General features: G+C 61.5%; 7 protein-coding genes across 7 annotated transcripts; all 7 read right to left on the bottom strand.

The window, feature by feature from the left end:
- Positions 1–2: 2 nt before the first annotated feature.
- LMXM_08_29_0650 (putative phosphate transporter) lies at positions 3–1,412 on the bottom strand (the record flags this gene model as incomplete). Its single annotated transcript, XM_003872448.1, has 1 exon — positions 3–1,412. A coding segment is annotated over one exon (1,410 nt), but the record flags the coding sequence as incomplete, so codon positions are not given.
- Positions 1,413–3,822: 2,410 nt separating this feature from the next.
- On the bottom strand, positions 3,823–5,589 carry LMXM_08_29_0660 (putative flagellar radial spoke protein-like; the record flags this gene model as incomplete). Its single annotated transcript, XM_003872447.1, has 1 exon — positions 3,823–5,589. One exon carries the CDS (start codon positions 5,587–5,589, stop codon positions 3,823–3,825), a length of 1,767 nt encoding a protein of 588 aa, XP_003872496.1.
- A 1,121-nt stretch (positions 5,590–6,710) lies between these two features.
- LMXM_08_29_0670 (conserved hypothetical protein) lies at positions 6,711–7,124 on the bottom strand (the record flags this gene model as incomplete). The annotated part of the gene is made up of 1 exon (XM_003872446.1): positions 6,711–7,124. The coding sequence occupies one exon, from the start codon at positions 7,122–7,124 to the stop codon at positions 6,711–6,713; it is 414 nt and encodes a 137-aa protein (XP_003872495.1).
- A 751-nt stretch (positions 7,125–7,875) lies between these two features.
- LMXM_08_29_0680 (putative RNA-binding protein) lies at positions 7,876–10,194 on the bottom strand (the record flags this gene model as incomplete). The annotated part of the gene is made up of 1 exon (XM_003872445.1): positions 7,876–10,194. One exon carries the CDS (start codon positions 10,192–10,194, stop codon positions 7,876–7,878), a length of 2,319 nt encoding a protein of 772 aa, XP_003872494.1.
- Positions 10,195–10,892: 698 nt separating this feature from the next.
- LMXM_08_29_0690 (conserved hypothetical protein) lies at positions 10,893–11,729 on the bottom strand (the record flags this gene model as incomplete). Its single annotated transcript, XM_003872444.1, has 1 exon — positions 10,893–11,729. The coding sequence occupies one exon, from the start codon at positions 11,727–11,729 to the stop codon at positions 10,893–10,895; it is 837 nt and encodes a 278-aa protein (XP_003872493.1).
- A 1,528-nt stretch (positions 11,730–13,257) lies between these two features.
- LMXM_08_29_0700 (conserved hypothetical protein) lies at positions 13,258–15,414 on the bottom strand (the record flags this gene model as incomplete). The annotated part of the gene is made up of 1 exon (XM_003872443.1): positions 13,258–15,414. The coding sequence occupies one exon, from the start codon at positions 15,412–15,414 to the stop codon at positions 13,258–13,260; it is 2,157 nt and encodes a 718-aa protein (XP_003872492.1).
- Positions 15,415–16,409: 995 nt separating this feature from the next.
- LMXM_08_29_0710 (conserved hypothetical protein) lies at positions 16,410–18,977 on the bottom strand (the record flags this gene model as incomplete). Its single annotated transcript, XM_003872442.1, has 1 exon — positions 16,410–18,977. The coding sequence occupies one exon, from the start codon at positions 18,975–18,977 to the stop codon at positions 16,410–16,412; it is 2,568 nt and encodes an 855-aa protein (XP_003872491.1).
- Positions 18,978–19,659: the final 682 nt, after the last annotated feature.

Raw genomic sequence — 19,659 nt, 5'->3', positions numbered from 1 at the left:
GTCAGCACCATCGTAACGAAGGTGCTGCCGATCTGAATGCACCATCCTCGCGCCGGCGTCACGGTTACCAGCTCCATCCCAACCGTCTTCATGAGACTCGCGCCGAGGCCGAACATGCCGATCGCCATGCCAAGCATCGCCGGCAGCATCGACCACTGCGAGCTGAGTCCAGGTTCCTGCAACTCGTGGTTCGTGAAGGCATCGTAGAGGATGATGAAGGCCGAGGTGGCATTGGCGCCAGCCACCGCGCCGTGGACAAAACTGGATATACTTCCCGCCACCACCTGTAGGCCAGTGAAGAGGTACTCGGCGCGCGGGTTGAAGGGCTTGATGAGGAAACCCCCAAAGCGAATGGGCTGCATTGGGTGATCCATAGCCCAGTCCTCCTCGCCAAACTCGTCCTCGCTGTGCACCAACACGGGGGAGCACGAAATCTGCACTACCCCTCCTTCACCCTTGGAATTCTCTAATGCCGGCTTCGTGCTCTCCGTGCTGCCGTACGTCGTCAAGCCCGCCGACTGCACCGGCTGCGCCTCGTTGCATCCGCAATCAGACGAGGCGAGGTGGCATCTGGGAAGGTGATGTGCAGCCTTGGCGCCACCCTGGATAAGCACCGCGGCTGTGGCGAATGACTTGGTCTGCGTCTGTAATGTGGGCGAGTGCCCGCGCGTCCGCACGGGTGCCAGACGCACCATGCCTCCCTTCCGTAGAAAGCAACTGTCCGAGGCGGAGATGGAGGAGAGCACAAGCGAGGCGTTGTGGTGCAGCGAAGTCGGCGTGGGGGGGCGGGAGTGCGTCGGGCAGTCAGAAGTGGAGCTTCTCTCAGAGCTGCCGTGATCTGCAGCGCAGTCGTTGCGATGGTCAAGCGACAGGGAGTTTAGGGTAGACACAAGAACAGGGTTATCTGGCAGCGAGGGCGGTGGCAGCGCCACACCTGCCGGCAGGGCTACCAACAGCGTGTCCGTCGCACCACCTGGCAGCTGGTGCTGGTGGTTAGGTCGCGGAGGCTGCCTTTCTGCCGAGACGGGCGCCGTCGCACTCACGTCGCCTCTTGACTTGAAGAAAGACAGGTCCTTCATGTTATCCAGCGCCAAGCCGTCCTCCATCTCCATCGGCTCCGTGCGCAGCGCCTCGCTCTCCCACACAAATGACCGCGCGCTCATCGCGGCCACCGCCACCTGCGGGAATACCCACACCTTCGCCCCCCAGCAGAAGAGGAATATGAGAACAAGCAGGATGGCGTACTGTACGTGAAGCGGGACGTTCTGAGCAAACCTCTGCGACATGATCGGTGGCTGCTCGAGGACAATGAAGAAGAAGTCCACCAGCAGGGATGCGAGGAGGCAGTGCGGCAGGACGGCCAGGGTCAGCTCAAAGGAACGCCCCTTCACCTTGAAGATGTCGCGCCGCATGAAGTAAAACAGCAGCGCTGTCACGCCGCACGCAGCTATCGGTGCCGCGAGCCATGAGATCACCACCGCAACCACCCCGCTCGGTTTGACGTACGTGAGCCCACCCGTGGCGAAGAGCGCAAAGCCGAGAATCGACCCAACAACTGTGTGAGTAATGGACACCGGCAGACCGAACACCGCCGACAAGTACAGCCACAGTGCCGCGGCGAAGCTGGCACACGTCATGCCGATCACCACAACATCCTTGTTTTGCGAAAACAGCACCGGGTCAACGATGCCGCTACGGATGGTGTTGCTCACATGGCCGCCCATGAAGGCAGCACCCAGCAGCTCGAAGACGGTGCAGTAGATGATCGCCTGCTTCATGTTGAGAGAGCCGCTCCCTACCACCATCGCAAAGTTGGCGGAAAGGTCGTTCGCGCCAATGCCGACGCCGCACAGGAAGGAGAGCAGCGTGCATATGCACACCAGCGGGAGTGTGGTGTTCACATCCAGCTTGCAAGTGGAAAGGGCCCCCATGAAGCCTGCCCGCCGCAGATGCGGCGAAGGACAGAAACCGCGAGATGATACAGGCGAAGGCGGTATGAGAGAGGCAGGCAACAATACAGGCGCGAGAATCAATCCAAATACCGTGACCTCACCAAAGCCCAGAAAACAACTCTCTCTATATATAGGCGTGTGTTTGTATATGTTTACACGTACTAGGAAGGAATGCCAGGCGAGGCTGATGGATTTTCCAATCCGGGTTGTGTGGGTGCGTGCGTGCGTGCGGCGTGGCTGATGCTACGCAGGAAAAATGATTGATGCGTCGAGGGTTATGCGCCTGTGCGCGTTTCCATCTGGGTGTGCGTGGATGGCTGGGTGGGGGTGTGGGGGAGGGGTGCTCGGCTTGCGACACATACACGAACGGAGAGATTCGGAAATGACGCCGTGGAGGAGGAAGGGGAGGGGAAGGAGGGCGCACCGCCACGAGTCTGCCACAACGCAAAGGTGCAACATTCAATGCGACACGATGGAAAAAAGCGGGAATGACGGATAGCGCAACGCCGACAGTACACGGTGGAAGGACACGAAAGCAGAGGCCGATGTGAGTGGCATGTGAGTGGCGTCCTTTCTTGTGCGTACGTGAGAAGAGCTGATGAGCAGGTGCGTGTCTACGGGCGGGTATGCGGTAGCAAGCCATGGTACACAAACAAGGTAAAGGAAAGGAAAGGAATAGCCGGCAGGAGGCACGAGAAATGAGGGGGGAGAAGGATTCGCAGGGGTCGAGACCCCGGGTGGAGTGGCATGATGAGCGAGTGAGCTCTGAGAGGCAGCTAGCAGCGCAAGCTGCGCGCCTTCCATTTCAGCTGCTTGAGCCTTGCCTTGCCTTGCCTTGTGTGTATGTGTGTAGGTATCGACACACACACAAGCGTACACAGACGCAAGGAACTTGGATGAGCATATGTCTTTTGCGACAGGGTTGCAATCCGATGCACGCGGCGCTGCTGTAAGGTGCTGGCAACTGATGTGGTGGCTTGGCCGCCGGGGCGTTCTGCCTCGCTCAACCGCGAAAGCAGGCATGTAGGATGCAGCCCCACTGCTCCCTCCCTCTGTCGCGCAGTTCTCACTCTAACGGTATCGATCATCACATATCCTCATCCACGCGCACACCGCAGCGAAACAAAAAAAAAAGAAATAGCAAGGAGAAAGGCACGAGACGCACACGCACACGCACACGCACCTCAGTCCACTCACGAATCCTTCGTCGCACCACCATGGTGATCGTACGGGGAGTGGGGCGGGCGGAACACCGATGAGCTCTTACGCCCACGGTGCTCGTATGTCTGTCTCTGTGTGTGCGTGTGTGTGTGCCAGCGTGTGCGTGTGCGCAGCGGTGCATGAATCAGCGCACGTAGAAGTCATGCGGCGACAACAACAGGCGGTTGTGTGTCGATTGATGAGGTACGGAAAGGCAGGCGTGGCGTCCGTACCCATGCCTGGTTTCTGCCTCCTCATCCACCATTTGGCCCGCACGACCCACAGCCCACGTCATCCCCGTCATGGGGTGCGCAGCAGCATCTCTTCCTGGCTGAATCTTTTCCTTCGTCCCTATGTACATACCAAGCCCGAACACACACGCATACAAGAGAGAAATAAATGTACATGTTGCCGCCCACCCACCCCCGCCGCTGCCTCCACCGGCATCCGCTGACCCTGCTCCACCCCCTCCCTTCGACGCTTGCGAGTTGCGCGTGGAAGATGGGAGTGGAAGGGTAGCGCGTGTGCGCACACGCACCAAGCAAGAGAGAAACGGAGAACGTCGAGCGACAAGAGGTGTGAGAGCACGCCAGCCTGCGCTGTCTCCAAGCATCTGCCGCGCTTCCTCGCCCAGTGTGGCAGCACCTCATCGCCGCCAAAACCGCCCTCACTACACGTCATCCTCCTCCTCATCCTCCCCCTCGGCTTCCGGGCGCGGGGGAGGCGGTGCGTAGCGCAGCTCTTCATCTATGGTGCAGTCCCGCTGACCGTCGAATTCGCCAGGCGCCTCGACGTACTCGTGGAAGCAAGGGGGGGGCAGGGGTGGGGCGTAGTAGGCGCCCTGCATGTCCTTGAGACCCGTGCCATAGTACATCATCTGGTAAGAGGCGCCAGGACGCCCGGCAGTCGTCACCGCGTAGGTGACCGCGCCGGGCCAGCGGAGGGACTTTGCCACATACACAGCTGTCAGGCTCCCCTCCCCTTCGTAGGCCTTGCGAAAGGTCCAGGCAGCGAGGTGGGAGCGGCTGTGGCCGGGGTAGGAGAGTGGCGCGTCGAGGCTAATGTCAGACAGGAAAGGCGCGATCATTTCGGGCGCCGGCGGCGGTGACGGCTCAGAAGCGTTCGCGCCGTTCTCCTGCCCGTTGTCTTCACCATCAGCCGGCTCTTCCTCCTCCTCTACCGGCACCGTCGTGACGCGGCCGCAGTCCAGCACCGACGGGGCAATGTGCGACCACCCCTTCGCCTGCATCAGCTCCCCCTTGGTGTATCCCTTGTACCACGCCTGCACAGCTGCGATGGCCTCCGCATCCTCCTCGTCCGGCGCTTCTTGCGGCAGCAGCGGCGGCAACACAGCGTAGGCCGGCACCGCCGTCGGCGGTGGTCGAGCTGAGGTCTCCTCTTCATCCTCCTCCACGTCGGGCACTGCGCCCTCGGTGGTGAACGTCTGCACTGGTGCGATGCGGCACGCGCTCGTGATGCGCGCAATCTGAGCGCGCAGGTAGTGCTTCTCGCACCCCATGAAGCGCGGATGCCCGTGCACGGGGGCGTCAAGGTTACCAGTGAAGCGACAGCGCAAGGCGCGGGCGACTGTAATGTGGTGCGGGCTGACGTCCGGGAGCCGTGTCCAAGTCGTGGGGTCCGCGCTAGTCGAAGCATAGTAGCACATGGTGTTGAGGCCCGTGCCGGCTTCTTCCGCCGGCGCCGACGGACGTGGCCAGCGGCGGGCAAGACGACCCCCTGCCACGGAACAGAGCACGTCAGCGATCTGCGAAACGGGAGCGTGCTCCTCTTCCTCTTCCATGTCGTCCTCCCCATCGCCTTCGCCGGTTATGTCAGCGTTCTCCTGCATACGATCCTCATCCACCTGGCATTCCGCAACGTAGTAGTCGTACGAGCTTCCCGTGACCACACCCCAGAAGCGCACGGTGGACAGCGGCTCAGACCGAATCAGCTGGCGCAGGCCAATGAGCAGGCGATACGCGTCTACATGCGGCAAACCAAGCCCGACCATGTTGAAGTACTGCTGCTCCGTCACGACATCGCTAAGGGCGCCGGGGTGATCCGCAAGGTCGACTTGCGGCTGGCCATCCACCCCGGCGTCGGCGGTTGCTTCCTCCTCTTCTTGTTCGTCTTCGGCGTCGGCGTGGCGTGGGCGGCGTGGCGGCCGTGGTGGTGCCAAGGCGGTGTTCGTGTTGGCAGCCCAGCGCGTGTTCGTGAAGGAGTCAACAGGGGCCGCAGCGCGAGCGGTGGGCCGTGGATCGGCGTACGTATTGCCTTTCATGGGGGGCACAGCGCTGCCGGACAGGAGCTGGTTGGAAGCCGCGCCGAGAGCGTCCATCGCGTTGGCGGGCCTCTCACGGATCACCTGCGCGAGCACCTGAGTCATGTGACCCCAGAGCGCCGACTGGCGAATTTGATGCTCGTCTATGCCCGCCATGGCTCTGTGCACAACAGGCAGACAGGCAGAGCTCAGCTGTTGACTTCGTGTCCGCACTAGTCACTGCACGCCCCAGTAGGAGAGAGACGTGAAGGCGAAGAGGAGAGGGGGAAGCAGCTGCCGGGGGGGCGGCAAGTCGCCGTCGCTGTTCAGTGGGAACGTAGCGAGATGCGGTAAGAGCCGAATCAGATGTTTATGTGGCTTTATGGATGCGTATGTGCGTGGCGTATGTGCGTGGCGTCCGCGCTACGAGTCTGCAGCGGCGTAGATGGGCGACACAGGCGTTTGCGTGGAGTCCCTACTAGCGGTGGCTTTTCGCAGTGAGAGAGAGGGAGAAGAGGAGGCGGAGGATGGAGAGCATGGCATGAAAGCAGAACAAGCAGACGCAGCGGCGCGGCACACATGCGGCGAGACGGTCTCGGAATGAGTGGAAGAGAGAGACCCACGTGAAGCAAGGAGACACAACACAGCACGCACCCAGCCAGAGCTCGAGGGGGGTGGGGTGCATCGAATGAGCAGCGCGTGCGTGGGAAACAAAGCAAGCGTTCTGTTTCCACTTTGTGTCTGTCAAGTTCGTCGAGCTGACTCGTGGCGGTCCCACACCACTACCGTCACCGCGGCTGCAACAATGGTGACCACTTGGCCGCTCGGCGGAGGCCGTCTGCGTTGCACAACCTCTCCCCTGGGTGTTCTATACGCATGTATGCCTGTATGCACGGTGGGCTTCGTTATTCGCTTGTGCCTGTCATCCAGACACCAAGCATGTGAGCGCACAAGCGCAAGCGCGCAGCTGCAGCATCGCCCTTGTATGATGCAGAAGCAGGGACGGGAGGGGAGAGGAGGAAGATTCACGCCACACCTGCACCTTGTGGACCCGTGTGTGTGTGTGTGTGTGTGTGTGTGTGTGTGTGTATGTTTTAGAGAACGCGATGGCGCCAGCCACAGCAGCGACAAGCATACGGCTTCAGAGTGCCTTCACTTTTTCTCATTCGTCTTCTCTGCGCACACACAGACGCGGACGCACGGGTCCAGGAGCGGTGCGACGCCCTCTGAGCTTTCGCACGTCCACCCCCTCCCTCCCCCGCGGATCCTCCGTCTCGCCATTCTCCGCTGGTCACCCATCACGTCGACTTGGGGTCGCGCAGCACGTCAAACTCGCGCACCGGATGCAGTGGCTTTTCCAAGTTTCGCACCGGCGACTTCCAGGCGCGGTCCCTATCTAAAATCATAAAGTTCTGCGACTGTCCCTCGGTGATGGGGTTGACGCGTGCCTCGTACTGCATCTCCGACTCGTAGCCTAGTAGCGTGTGCACGAAGCTGTCATGGCCCATCAAGTAGTAGAGGCTGCAGGTGGCGAAAAGACCCAAACCAAAGATGCGCATCGGTGCCCAAAAGAACGCCTGCACCCCGATCTTGTTGCGGTCTGCGCGGCTGTCGTTGAAGCGGACCTGCATAATGCCGCGCCAACTACGGGTGCGTCGAATAATCGGCTTACGAGGGAGCTCCCTCGGCCGAGAAAAGGAATAGCCAGTCATCGACTTGCTCGTGCTGTTGACGCGTACGCACCTTGTGGGCGATGTGCTGCTGCGCTCTCCGCGCCCCCTTTCGTTTGTCAAGGTGATGCTTCCTGAAGAAGCGGTAAGGGTCTTCTTGTACGTTCAATCTCTGCCCCTGCGCCACCGGCTCACAGAGGAGTGTGGCGCGTGTGCGTGTGCGTGTGCGTGTGTGTGTGTGTGTGTGTGTGTGTAAGCGAAAAGACGCGGCAAGCGAGGGAGCTCGAGTTGACGTTGAAAGAAGCAAACACCCGAAACGAGAAGTGGAGACAAGCGAAAAAAAAGGACAAAACAACGCCTATAAAGTCGATGAATGTTCGGGGAAGGCGCTGCCGCGGAGGCTGAGGGAGCAACGGCCAGGTGGCATCACACGTCCGCTGGGCTTACACAAGCACGTACGCGTGCACGCAACACCGCCTTTATCACCACCACCACCGCGACGGAGGCGGGTGTGCAGGGGAACAAGGAGGAGAGATGATGCATATCTGCCACACAGATACACACAGGCAGCCACAAGCAGACTGATATGGGTCACCGCGTGTAGCCGCGGCAATACCGGGACACGGCGCAACGCGTCCCCATACAGCCCCCACGTTCACTGTGCGCTTTGCGATGGAAGGCTGTTCATTGGCATTGCAGTTACGCCATAGATTACTCGCTGCAGTAGTAGATTAGTTACCCCTATCTTTGCGGTGGTACGGAGAGGAAGGGGGCAGAGGCGCTGTCGCACCACTCACCGCTTCTTCGCCTTCTTATGGTTGCCCTTGCCAGATCGTCGCTTATCAGCAGCGATCTTTTTCACCGTCTTCTGCCCCGAGGCACGAGACGAGGCTCCGGCACCTGCAACCGCGACGGTATCCGCATCGAAGAAGTGCTCCTCGTCGTCGTCGTCGTTGTCGTTGGCAGCCACGACGGCTATGGCTGGCTTGGCCCTTGATGCCGGAGCCTCGGTGCGCTGGCGCTTCGCTGCCGCTGCCGGCTCCCGTGCCGCCGCCTTGGCATCCCCACGCTCGCGCTTGCCGTTCTTCTTGCTCGAGGCGTTCTTGGCGCGTCCCGTGAGCGCGTCCTCAATGTCGCTGCCGTCGTCTTCATCATCGTCCGCGTTCGGGTCAGCGCCCATCGCGGCCGCGACCGACGTGCCCTTAAAGTACTTCCTTTTGTCCTTCACGCCGTAGCGCTCCATGTAAACGTCCTCGTCATAGTCCTCCTCCGCCTCCTCCGGAGGCAACTCCGCCACAAGAGGCCCACTTGCCGTCTCGCCGCGATCCACGCGAAGGACGCAGCCGCGTAGACGCGAGCCGTGATAGCGCTCCTGCGCATATGCAGCGTAGGCTGGCAGCGCAAACTCGATGTGGGCAATACCAATGGATAGGTGCGTCTCTGGGTGCACGAGGATCTCGCACTTGCGGATTGCCCCGCACGGCGCGAAGTGCTGCCGCAGCATCGCCTCCGTCACATCCTCACCGACGTTCCCCACATAAATGTCTTTGGGGCCGTCGTCGAGGAGGTTGTACTTCTCCGTCCGCCCCGTGACGTTACTCGCCGCACCGGTGGCAGAAGCTGACGCATTTTCGACATGTGCGCAGCGACGGGTCACGGCAGAGGCCACCTTGGCCGGCTCCAAGCCGAGCGGCATGACGGTGAGCTCCTCGTCGTCATCAGCCTCCGCAACCGCAGGCCCGCCGGCCGCGGGCGAGACAGCCGCGGTGCTCTTGCCAGCAAGCCCGCCAGCCCCGTGTGACGTCCTGACGACACCGTGTGAGTAGGGCAGCGAGCCGGGCGCCGCCGCCTTCGTGGCGCTGATACGCCGCCCAAGGAGGTGAAAGCCGTCGAGGAAGGTAATGGCCGGCGTCACCTCCGCCTCCGTCTCGAAGGTCAGGAAGGCTTTGCGGTTCTGCGAGGTCATTTTAATCGCCTCCAGCTTCTTCTCCAGCTGCGGGGCAACGTCGCGCAGTACCTCGCGGATGATCTCTGGCTGCGCCACCTTGGCCAAGTCTGTGAGCAGCACCTGTCGCCTGAAGCTGTCCTTCCCCATGTCCTTCATCCCACCAATGTCCTTCATCTTTTCCAAGTCCTTCGGCTTCGGCTCCTCAACGCGGAGGGTGCGGCCGAGGAACTTGCGGCCATTCAGCACCCGCACGGCGGTGGAGACGCTGTTGGGGGACTGAAGCACGAGGAAGCCAAATCCCTGCCCAGGCTTCTTAATGAGACGCAGCGGCTTGCCAACCTTCCACGCCGACGCGAACTGTAGCACCTCTTCTTCCAGCGTGGGCTTCCCAGGCTCGGCGGCGTACGTGTACGGCAGGCCATCGATGAAAACCTTCGTGTTGAGCTTCTTCGGAAGCTCCGTGCCGCTGGCAGTTACGGTGGTGATGACGTGGGTGCGAGGGCCACTCTTAGCTGCGTTCGAATCGAAGCCCGCCTCCTCGTCGCTATCGTGATCTTCCTCGCCATGGTGAGAGGCACTGCTATCATGCCCACCGCGGTGCGGGGAATACGGAGAGCCGCCGCGCCCGCGGCCACGAGACGAGAAGGCGGAAGCGGACGACGCAGAGGCGCGACCGCGGAAGCCGCCACGATCGCCAGGAAACCCGCCTTCGCCGCCGCGTCCTCGAGCACCGCCACCCCCGTCACCCCGTCCGCAGCCGCCACGATCCACGGCGCGGCCGCGGCCGCGCTGCTGTTTCTGCGACCTAGGTGGGATAAAGCCGCCGCTCTCTTCCTCGCCCGCTGACGCCGGTCCACGACGCGCGCTCACCGCCACCGGTGGGGCGTCGTCACCGCCGTCGTCATGCGTGCTGCGGCTGCCTTGCGGCTCTTGCCGCTGCAGCGTCCGCTGGAGCGGCGCAAGACGCGCAGATGAGGTCGTCGGCTCAGCGGGTTCACCGCCGCGAGATACAACTGGGAAGGCGGGCACGGCGGAGCGCGTCACTCGCGCAGGGGCGGATTTGTGAGCTACCGCTGCAGCACCCCCGCGCCCCCGGTTGCCGCCACCAGCATGGCGACTCCCACCGCGGCTTTGAAAGCTGCCTCGGCCTCTTCCAGGCGGCATGCTCGGCTTGGCGTTTGATGATGAACTGAGTTCTTTGGCATGCGGCAGGGCAGAGAAGGGGGAGGGTAAGAGAAAGTGAAAGGCCGACGGGTGGGAGGATTGGCTGCAAAACCATACGCGTGCAGGCAACGGAATAAACAGCAGAGGCGCATTCTGGACGAGGTGGCCGGACGCCTCTCAGCAAGGGGGGTGCCGAACAGCACCGAACTCATCGCTCTACGCCTTCAGTAATATCGTCGCGAATACAGCGACGTTGGCGCTATCGCTTTTCGCTTTCTCCGCGGGGTTGACCCACCAACGAAGAGAGTGCGCCCACCACCGACACGCACACAGACGGGGCTGCCTGGCGGCCTCGACGCAGGTGCGCTGCTGTCGGGCGAAGAGTGCGAATGGACGACTTGAGGTCCTCTTTGCGTTGCTGTTTTGTTTTGTTTTTCGCTACTCTGTTGGCACGGTGCACAGAAAAAAAAAGAAGAGATGTTCCTGCGGTCGCTTGTGCGAGTGGCGAACCGGAGAGAGGCGTCAACACAAGAGTGACGGAGCGGAGAGCAGCGCGCACACCATACACGCGAACAAATGCGCCGACAGTGCGACACTCAGAGAGAGAAGCAATCTCTCCTCCTTTCCTGTTTCAAGCGCTTTGGCAGCCCTTACGTCCTTCGCACAGCCACCCAAGCACTCCTCTCCCCCTCCCCCGCCTACCAGTAGCCGGCCTCATGCCAGGCACGGAAATTGGAGATGTCGACGTGCAGTGGGCTCGTGGTCTCCTGATGTGCCCACGGTTCGTCGGCTATCGTGTCGAGCATCAGCTTGGTCACCCGCTCCACCACCAGGCGGCCGCCGCGTCTCTCGTACACGGTCAAGTCCGGTGCCGCGTCAAGGGCGTCGCACAGTCGCTCAGCCACGCGCCACACCATCGCGTAGGCGATGTAGTTCTTCTGCATCTGTGCCTCCAAGAAGGGCTTGCTAATTGCCTTCACGGCGTCGTCGTCGTGCGCCACGCCGCTCGCCTCTGCGTAGAACTTCTCCCACGCACTCTTGAACTCGGCCGTGCACGGCGTCTTCATTGACGGAAAGTCCTTCACCACGCGCATCCACCAGTACTCCTCCAGCAATCCCTCCTCAGACATGTTCTTCAGCAACACCATCACATCCTTTCCAATGTGAGGCAGCAGTGGCTCCACCTTGTGCGTTGTAGAGCCGCGCAGTGACTGGTAGTGCTCCTTCTCTAGTGGGCTGAAGCCCTCCACCCGGAATATGTTGGAGCTGTTGTAGGCGATGCCGGACTGGTTACCGGTGAGACTCGCAGCTGCGCTGGTCGCCTTGTTGACCGGGAAGCGCATGTTGTCGATGCGCGGGAGCATGTCACCCTGCGCATACGGCTGCGTGCGACCCGTCACACCCGAGCCCCAGTACTCGATGAAGCGCTGCTGCACCGTCAGACAGCCGAAGCTGTAGAGGCCCGTGCAGGCCCCACTACAGCAGCTGGCGCCGCGGGTGTGCAGAGTGCTAGAGGCACTCGCTCGAAGCAGCATGGTGAGAAAAAGAAAGGTGGCTAAAGGTCCAAATGCACACAGAAAGGATGTGTCTATACCCTGTGTGCGTGTGTCTGTGTGTGTGTGTGTGTGTGTGTGTGGGTGTGGGTGTGCAGTCCTTTGCGCCGGTGGCTGGAGGAGAGGGGGAGGTGGTGCGTGGGCCGATAGGGCGCCCTATACTTCTCACACACACACGTGCAGGCGGATTGGGGTAAAGGGGAGGGGGGCTACAACTAAAACTACGGCTACTACAGACTACAGCCACTGCTGCGGCTAGTAGTGTGGATGGGGTTTCCAATGTATACGAATAGGAAGGGGCAGAGAGGAGAGAAGGGAGCGTTGGGCGGACCGAGCGCGTACGAGGGCGCGATGGTGACGGATGCCGATGCGTTGGGAGCCGAAAGAATGAGCGGAAAGGTTATGGCCCCAGTGCCTGGTCCGTCTTGCGCCGTGCTGTGCCACTTGGAGATGTGCGCTTGCTGTATAATCTGCAGCGGTCGCAGTAGTGTGAGCAGCAGTGACATTGGTAAGTTGAAGCGCGGGAGATGGCACAAAGAGTAGAGCCATGACAGCGGAGAGAAAGTTGATCACCGACCTCTGCAAGAGGAGAGGCACACGCTCACGCGCGCACACGCCCGCATGCGAGGGGCATACCTGCCGCGAGGCTAGGAAAAGACGCTCTCTAGCGAAACGCGTGAGAACACGCCTTTTGTGCGTGCGTCGCTTGCGATGCACAGCACAACGGTTATGAGCGCTGTCCCGACATCCACTCTGGTCGTGCTCCCTCTCTTTCTCATCTTCGCCACCAGATGGGATTCCAGAGCTGGCACATCGAAGTATCTGTCGAGTGCTCCTCGTGTGTCTGAAGCGAGTGTGAGCGTTAATGAGTAACGATGCCCAGAGAAGGCCGTCGGGTCTCCGCGGCTGTGTGGGTCCGTCACCTCTTCCTCACACTCACCGACAGCGGAGCAGTGCAGCAGGGCAAGCAGAGAAGAAGGCCACAACGACCGGCGATGCGGGCCAGCACGGCTCACCGCGGAGCGAAAAAAGGGGGCGAAGTGCGTTGCAGAGCAGATCTACTGTACATACCAACGCAGACCCCACCACGAGTAACTCACTCACGCGCACAACACGGCCCTCTTTCATCGGCTGTGTGCGTGTCGATGTGCATCGGTGCAGAAAAAGGCACAGGTGAATAGCTTGAAATCGAAGAAGGGGCCAAAAAGAGAGAGCGTTCACGGAGGAGAGCGTTCCGAGTCCGTCCAAGGTACTACGCCCCCCCCCGCTTCCCAACACACACACATACAGGCACAGGCAGAGACAGACAGGCCGCATCTGCTTTCCCCGCTGCCCCATCATCAGCGGAAACACAAAGACTCGAATACATATCAAGACGACTATAAAAAAGAGAACGCAAGCGAGAGAAGAACGGCAAGAAAAGCTGCCAATGGCTTCGTATCCACAGGTGACTCGCTTCCCCTCCCCCCAACTCTCACTCCCTCAACCCTATTCCTTCGCTTGCATCGCCCTAGTGCTTGCGGCCTCCTCCACGCTGCGAGGCAGCGGAGGGGGTGGCGCCGGCGCCGCCCATCCCCTCGATGGCGGCAGCAATACGATCGACTCGCGCCTCTACTTCGGCGATCTTGAAGGTGGCGTCTGTCGCCAGCACAACGGAGGCGGCAGCGTTGGGGGAGAGAACGGGAGCGGCAGCCGCCGATGGGATCGGCCCACCTTGACTGTTCCTCTTCAGCTTGTTGATGTTGGCGCGTGCACGCACAGGGGCAGCGGTGACCTCAGGTGCGGCGGCTACCGCGGGCGGCTCGGGCGCGGAGAAGGGCGCGCCGCGCACCACGTGGGGGTTGAACTGAATCGCATCCTCTAGTCGAAGTCCGTAGGCGCGCTCGACGCGAGCGCACTGCTGCGACGTCAGCGCCGCGGCTCTGTCCTCCGCATCCGCTTGTGCCGCAGCCTCTTGCAGCACCCACCGTTCGCTAAGCTCCTGCGCAGCGATGGCCAGTAGAGGTTCTTGCCAGTCCGTTGAGAATTGCAGTGTGCGTTCGGCCTTGCAGGCCTTGTAGAGGCGCCGCTGCGCATCCACCACGGCTTGCAGAGCCTCTGAGTGGAAGACCGAGAGCGGTGGCAAGTAAACCGGGGGGACGTTTTCTATTGCGACACAGATGTCACGGTGGTCAACAGGGCGGTGTAATCCGTCTGCCGCTGCTGCCGCTGTCGCCGAGGTCGGCTGCGCCGGCAGCTGCCCTTCCGTCACCGGTGCCAGTAGTACGCCCCACAGTCGCTTGTGCGTAACGACGGAGCGGGTGATGTACTCAGCAATGGCCGCCGCCTCCGGCATCGTGAAGACCGCGCGCAGCGTGACATCCCTCTCCACCTCCACCTCCACATTCTGCATCACTGTCTGCGAGATGAGGGGGATGTTCTGCTTTGCTGCCTCAAGGGCTGCCAACCCCTTCTGCGAGGTAGTCTTGTGCTGCTTCTCAGTGATCTCGTCGAGTTGCGCCGGATCTGGCACCTGGATGGTGACCGGCTGATAGCGGCGCACCGTGTCGACCGTGCGTGTCACCGTCAGGCAGGTTTGCGCGCACAAGACCTGCTGAAGCGCGTCCGTCACTCGCTGCTCCAACGGCACGCGACCAGCGGCGTCGGTCGAGTCTACCAGATGCCCGTCCACCGCGTTGAGAACGAGGAGGCTGTCGAGCAGCACGCACTGTGTCTGCTCTGCTGTGAAACCTTGATAATGCGCGAAGACGAGTACGTCCTCCACCCATTCTAAAATGGTGCTATTTCGGAGCTCCGTGTCGGGCATGTGCATGAACATGTGCGCGCTCTTCTGCTCTACGGCTGTCGTGGCTGCGGAAACACCGCCCGGCTCGGTCACGCGCCGGCCCCTGAGGAGGTTCGGATAACTGGACCGCGAGAGCAGTGCGTCTGCAAGCTGCGTTGGCAAACCGCACGCTCCATCGCCGTCCTTGGCCGGTCCGTCTTCGTCGCAGCCCGCCTTGTCCCCGCCGTCGCCTTGCAGCTGCAGCGTGACGGGTGCGGGCCAACCGAGCGCTCGGCACAGGCCGAGCCGAAGAAGGAGTAGCGCCGACGCGTCGCAGCAAGGCGCACGCGCAGCAGCGGCATCGAGAGCCGGCGTCACCGCCGCCCCGTCGTCTTTTGCGGACAGCTCGGCTAGCGAGGCGGTGGGAGCCGAGGAGACCTCGTTGTGCTCCTTCACGCTCAAACGCTGCAAAGTCCTTGCCGAGGAGGTCCTGCTGTTTTTCCGACTCACCCCGGACGCATTTCGATGCAACGCCACCCCAGCGGGGGGGTTGGCAGCGCTGACACTCTCTCGGTCGGCGTTCGTCACGTCCAGCGTAGCAGATGGATTTCGTCTCTGCCGCCCACACTTTTCTGTCTGCGGCAGTTCTTGCAAGAGGACGGCTGTGAGACGCTCCGTCGCCTCACGCTCCGTCTCCAGTCGGCACCGCACGACACACTCGGCGAGGCCGTCACCGTAGAGGCTTGTCGCCGCGGTGGTGGATACCACAGACTTAAGCGTGGGGCCATACACAGAGGCAGTGCAGTGCCGCAAGGCCGAGACGTAGGCGAGGGAATAAAAAGAGGCATCTGCTGGAGAGGCCCCCGTGATGAGGGCAGATGCGGTCGCGAGCGAGGATGTCATCTCGAGACGACCTGTAAAGTGATGAGGAGACCGGGGGAAGGCGGAGCGAAAACAATTGAAGAAAACGTCGACGGCTGCGGACGTCCCCGTGAGCCTCGTGTACCACTGAGGAAGAAGCAAGGCGAATGCGGCGAGTAAGTCGCACACCCGCCGCCCAGAGACACAGAGACAGGCAGGGGAGGGTGGAGAAAGTGCGGAGATGCGCGCGCGCAGAGAGAGGAGAGGAGATGAGAGGAGAGTGAAAAGCAAGCACGTACGAGGAGGTGCTGCGCAGGGGGGAGAACAAGGCTGAAAAGATATTCCGTCAGCGCAGCCGTGTGATCCGGGAGTGTTTCTGTGCACCTGGGGCCCTTTCCACACCATGGTGTGTGGAAGAGGGGGGAGGGGCAAAGGAGGGGGGTGGGCTGGAGAGCGCGAGCGCGTGTCAGCGTCCCCTAGAGGTGCTGGCACTGTCTGCTCCGATGCATCACAGTGGAGACAGCCGAACACAGCGCAAGTAGCCGCCCACACGCGCATAGGAATGGATGAGTAAGCCTCTGCATCCCCCTTTTTCGTTATCGTTATGATGTGCACGAGAGAGCGCCCCCGCGTGATGCGGGTCCGACACACTTGCCCGCACTTCTGCGACGTGTTCACTGGTGGGGACGAAGAAAAGGAGTGAAGGGGGTGGGGGTGAGGTGAGGTGAGGGTGACGACAAGAGGTACACGCGAAGACAGAGACAGAGCAGACAATGAAAAGATGTGCGGATAGAACAACGTGGGGAGCAGAGAAAGGAAGAGCGATGTATAACCACACGCGAATGCACGCCTACCCACACGCAAAGCGCGCAGGGCGCCTCGCGGCGTCACTGCGCTCACCGTCACCGACTCCGACCCCAGCCATCCAATTAGAGAGCGAAAGGAGGAGGCGGGGTGTCGCGTCCACTCGTTGGCGGCGGGCGTAGAAAGCCAAGCACGCTGGGTGCAGATCCTCTGCAGTGATATCCTCAGAGCTCTTAGTCACGCAGAGAGGGCGAAGGTGCGATATGGCTCGGGGTCCCCGAGGAGTCGGCCAGCGCCGAACATTCAGCGTCAGCGTCTCCGGCGACGTGAGCGATTGTCGTGGCCGTCAGCGGCACATACGCTGCTGGCTTCATGGAGGCAAGTACGGTCGTGGACAAGGCAGCCACCTCTACAGCTGCCGCCTCCTGCAGCGTCGTGTCACCTGGATACATAATCTTCTCGAGCACGGCGGGGTTGAAGTTCAATCCACACGACGCTGCCTCGAGCTGCACTCGAATGGCCTCGCTGAAGAGAGGGGCGTGGCCCTTGAAGTAAACAAAACTGCGGTACAGGGCGGCGACGGCCCGCTTCAAGTAGCCCTCCTGCTGTGCCTCCGCCTCTGCCTCCGCCTGCACCTCCTCCGCGGACGCCAGCACCTCCTGGAAGAGGTTCGGAAGAAAGTCCAGATTGGTCTCGGACCCCTGCAACTCATGCAGTCCCCGCAGAAGCTGCCAGCGCCGTTGGCTGCTCGACATGCTCGACATGAGTGGGTACAGCTGCTGTAGTTGGTGGAGAACTGTTTGGCAAAGAATGTGCTCCCGGGTGCTGATGTTGAGGCCGCGCTCCGCGCACACCTGCACAATGTGCCGCTTAACGGTGGCAAGTGTGACGAGAGAGTTGCAGCCGAAGATGGCACGACTACCCTTGTCGCCGCCCTGATCGTCCTCGATGTCGACCGTCAGCACCGAGCCCAAGAAGCGGCTTGCGAAGACAAAGCGCTGCTGCTCCTCTGCGAGGCGCGGAACGTCCGCCATGCCGGGCACAAGCTGCCCCAGCCACATTCGAGCATCTTGCATCTGAAAGGCCCCCAGCACGATCAAGCGCGACATAGACTGCACCACGTCACCTGACAGCACCGACGTATCGACACTCGGCACGCGCTCGTACAAGGGAAGAGCGCAGAGGGGAACGTACTTGACCTGAGCTGTTCGTGGAGCCTGCGCACTGTAGACAGTGGCGCGGAGGGTGTCGGCCACGCCTTCGTCCACCCACATGTGCACCTCCAGGCGCTTGCTGCCCAGCTGCACAGGTGTGACAGTGGCAATGGTGGTAGACGGTCCTACCGCCGCGGTGGCGCTCTGCGACGACGGCGACGTCGACGCGGCCCCGCCGCCCACCACCCGCGTCTTCACCGCGGCGTTGTCAGTGGGCACAAAGGTCAGCGCTGCGTTGCACTGGACCAGCATGCCGTCCAGCGAGGTATCGGCGGACACCACCAGCGATAGCATCGGCATCGCTTCCACTGGTGTGAGGGTGATTGACATTTTGAAGCTGGGGCTCACCGTCAGCACCGGCGCCCCCTCCGCCTTCTGCGGCACTGGAGCCTCACTCAGCTCTCTGGTGCGCTGCGCAATGAGTGCCCGCAGCTGCTCGATTTCGCCCTGCGTATCCTCGTGCTTTGCAATGAGCGCTGCCTGCCTCGCCGCTGCCTCGGTCGCGGCTGCCTGGGTATCCTCCCTGGGTTCATCGGTATCCAAAGTGAAAGCGACCACCTGCCCACTGAACGTGTGCACGAGGACGTCTGGCTGCGCTGCCGTATGCGTGATGATGCCGCCACCGACGCTCATCACCCGTTCCCCGACACTTCCTGCCCACACCAGGGTGAGCTGCACGGCGTCTATGCCGGTGATGCTCACAGAACGACTCAGGTGCACGACCATGACGCACACGGCGCCGTCGTCGTACCCGACAAGGAGTTCATCCTGCCCATCCGCGTTCACATCCGCAAAACCGAGGCTGGTGATGGTGCCCCTGGCGCCCTCCGGCATGTGGGCGCCTACCTTGTGCACGCCACCGTTGTCCGCCACGGTCATGACGCCGATGGAGCCCGACTGCGTTCCGTAGAACAGCAGCCGCTGAGCACTGTGGTAGACCACGGTGGTGAGGGCAGCCTCGCAGCCGACCTCCTCCACGAGTTTGTTCGCCCGCACCAACCGCAGCACGCGATCGTTGCATGCCAGGCAGCTCACATAGTCGTCCAGTTGACGCTCGCCGTCGCGCATCACGGCGCTGGGGACTACGTACACGCACATGTCGTTCACGCGATCGGGTGCCAAGAAGAACCCGAGCTCCTTTCTCTCACTCATCGTGGTGACCATGAAGTCGCCCGCTAAGAAGATGAAGGGCGTTTCGATGGCTAGCGAGTGCACCTTCTCCGTGACATTGGTGTCCACAGTGAAGAAGTGTTTACCCTTGCGCGAGTACGCGTGCAGGACGCTGCCCTGGACGTAGAAGAGTTGGTCCGAGAAGAGCGTGGCAGCAGTGATGGCCTTCTTCTCTTTTTCCGCGCCACTCTCGCCCGTCTGCGCAACGGTCTCTGGCGTCTCGAAGGCAACCACCGGCTCTAGCCGCTTGCCAACGGAGAAGACCTTGAAGAGGCCCGTGCTGTCTCCTACGGCAACGCGCTGCTTCAACTTCTTGTTTACCGGGTAGACGAGAAGGCACCCATGTGCGGCGGAGGCAGTTTCGGTGATGGCCTTGCGCTTGAAGGACAGCGTCAGAGGTGCCATTCCAGATTCCATCGTGTGTTGCCTAAAACGCACCCTCCCTGTCTTTGACTGTTGTGGTTCGTGCCTTCTTTCCTTATCTCTAAAACGTACGCGCACCGACGCCTCGCAGTGCTGCCCTGTTGTGACGCCTCCGTGATGGTGTTGCCTGCCGATCCACTCTTCACTGCTGCGCTTGCGCACCCACGCTCAGACGTACCGGGGGGAAGAGGGGAGGGGGGTGTGGGCTGCTTGCACAGAAATGCCAGCTAGTGTGCCTGTGCCTATGCGTGTGCGTGTGCGTTTATATGAGCTAGAGCAACATAAAGTGGAGAGCCATTACAGACTCGTCTCTGCTAGCGATGCCAGTAGCAGCGAGTGCGAGTGGGTGGGTATGAGGCCAACGATCATGCACCCGATACCGACATGCCACGCCAACGAACGCGGTGAAGGAGAGGGGCGCCATAAACGTGTTGCGCGAGTCGTGAAGGGATGAGACACGAGTAGAGAGGAGGGATAGAAAGAGAGAAGTGGGCCCTATAGCTAGGAATGTCACACGTCCATACGACTCACAGACACCCTTCGTGATCACACGATGCGAAAGTAGCCCTTCCCCCCACCACCCTTTTGCAGCGCCCACGAGGAGAAGAGTCGCCACCACTGCGGCAGAAGGCGGACGCAGAGAGCCACAGCAGTGACGCAGCAACGAGCACAGGAG

The sequence above is a fragment of the Leishmania mexicana genome, chromosome 8 (assembly GCF_000234665.1).
Source record: "Leishmania mexicana MHOM/GT/2001/U1103 complete genome, chromosome 8".
NCBI lineage: Eukaryota > Euglenozoa > Kinetoplastea > Trypanosomatida > Trypanosomatidae > Leishmania > Leishmania mexicana.
This window is presented reverse-complemented; position numbering and strand designations above follow the sequence as displayed.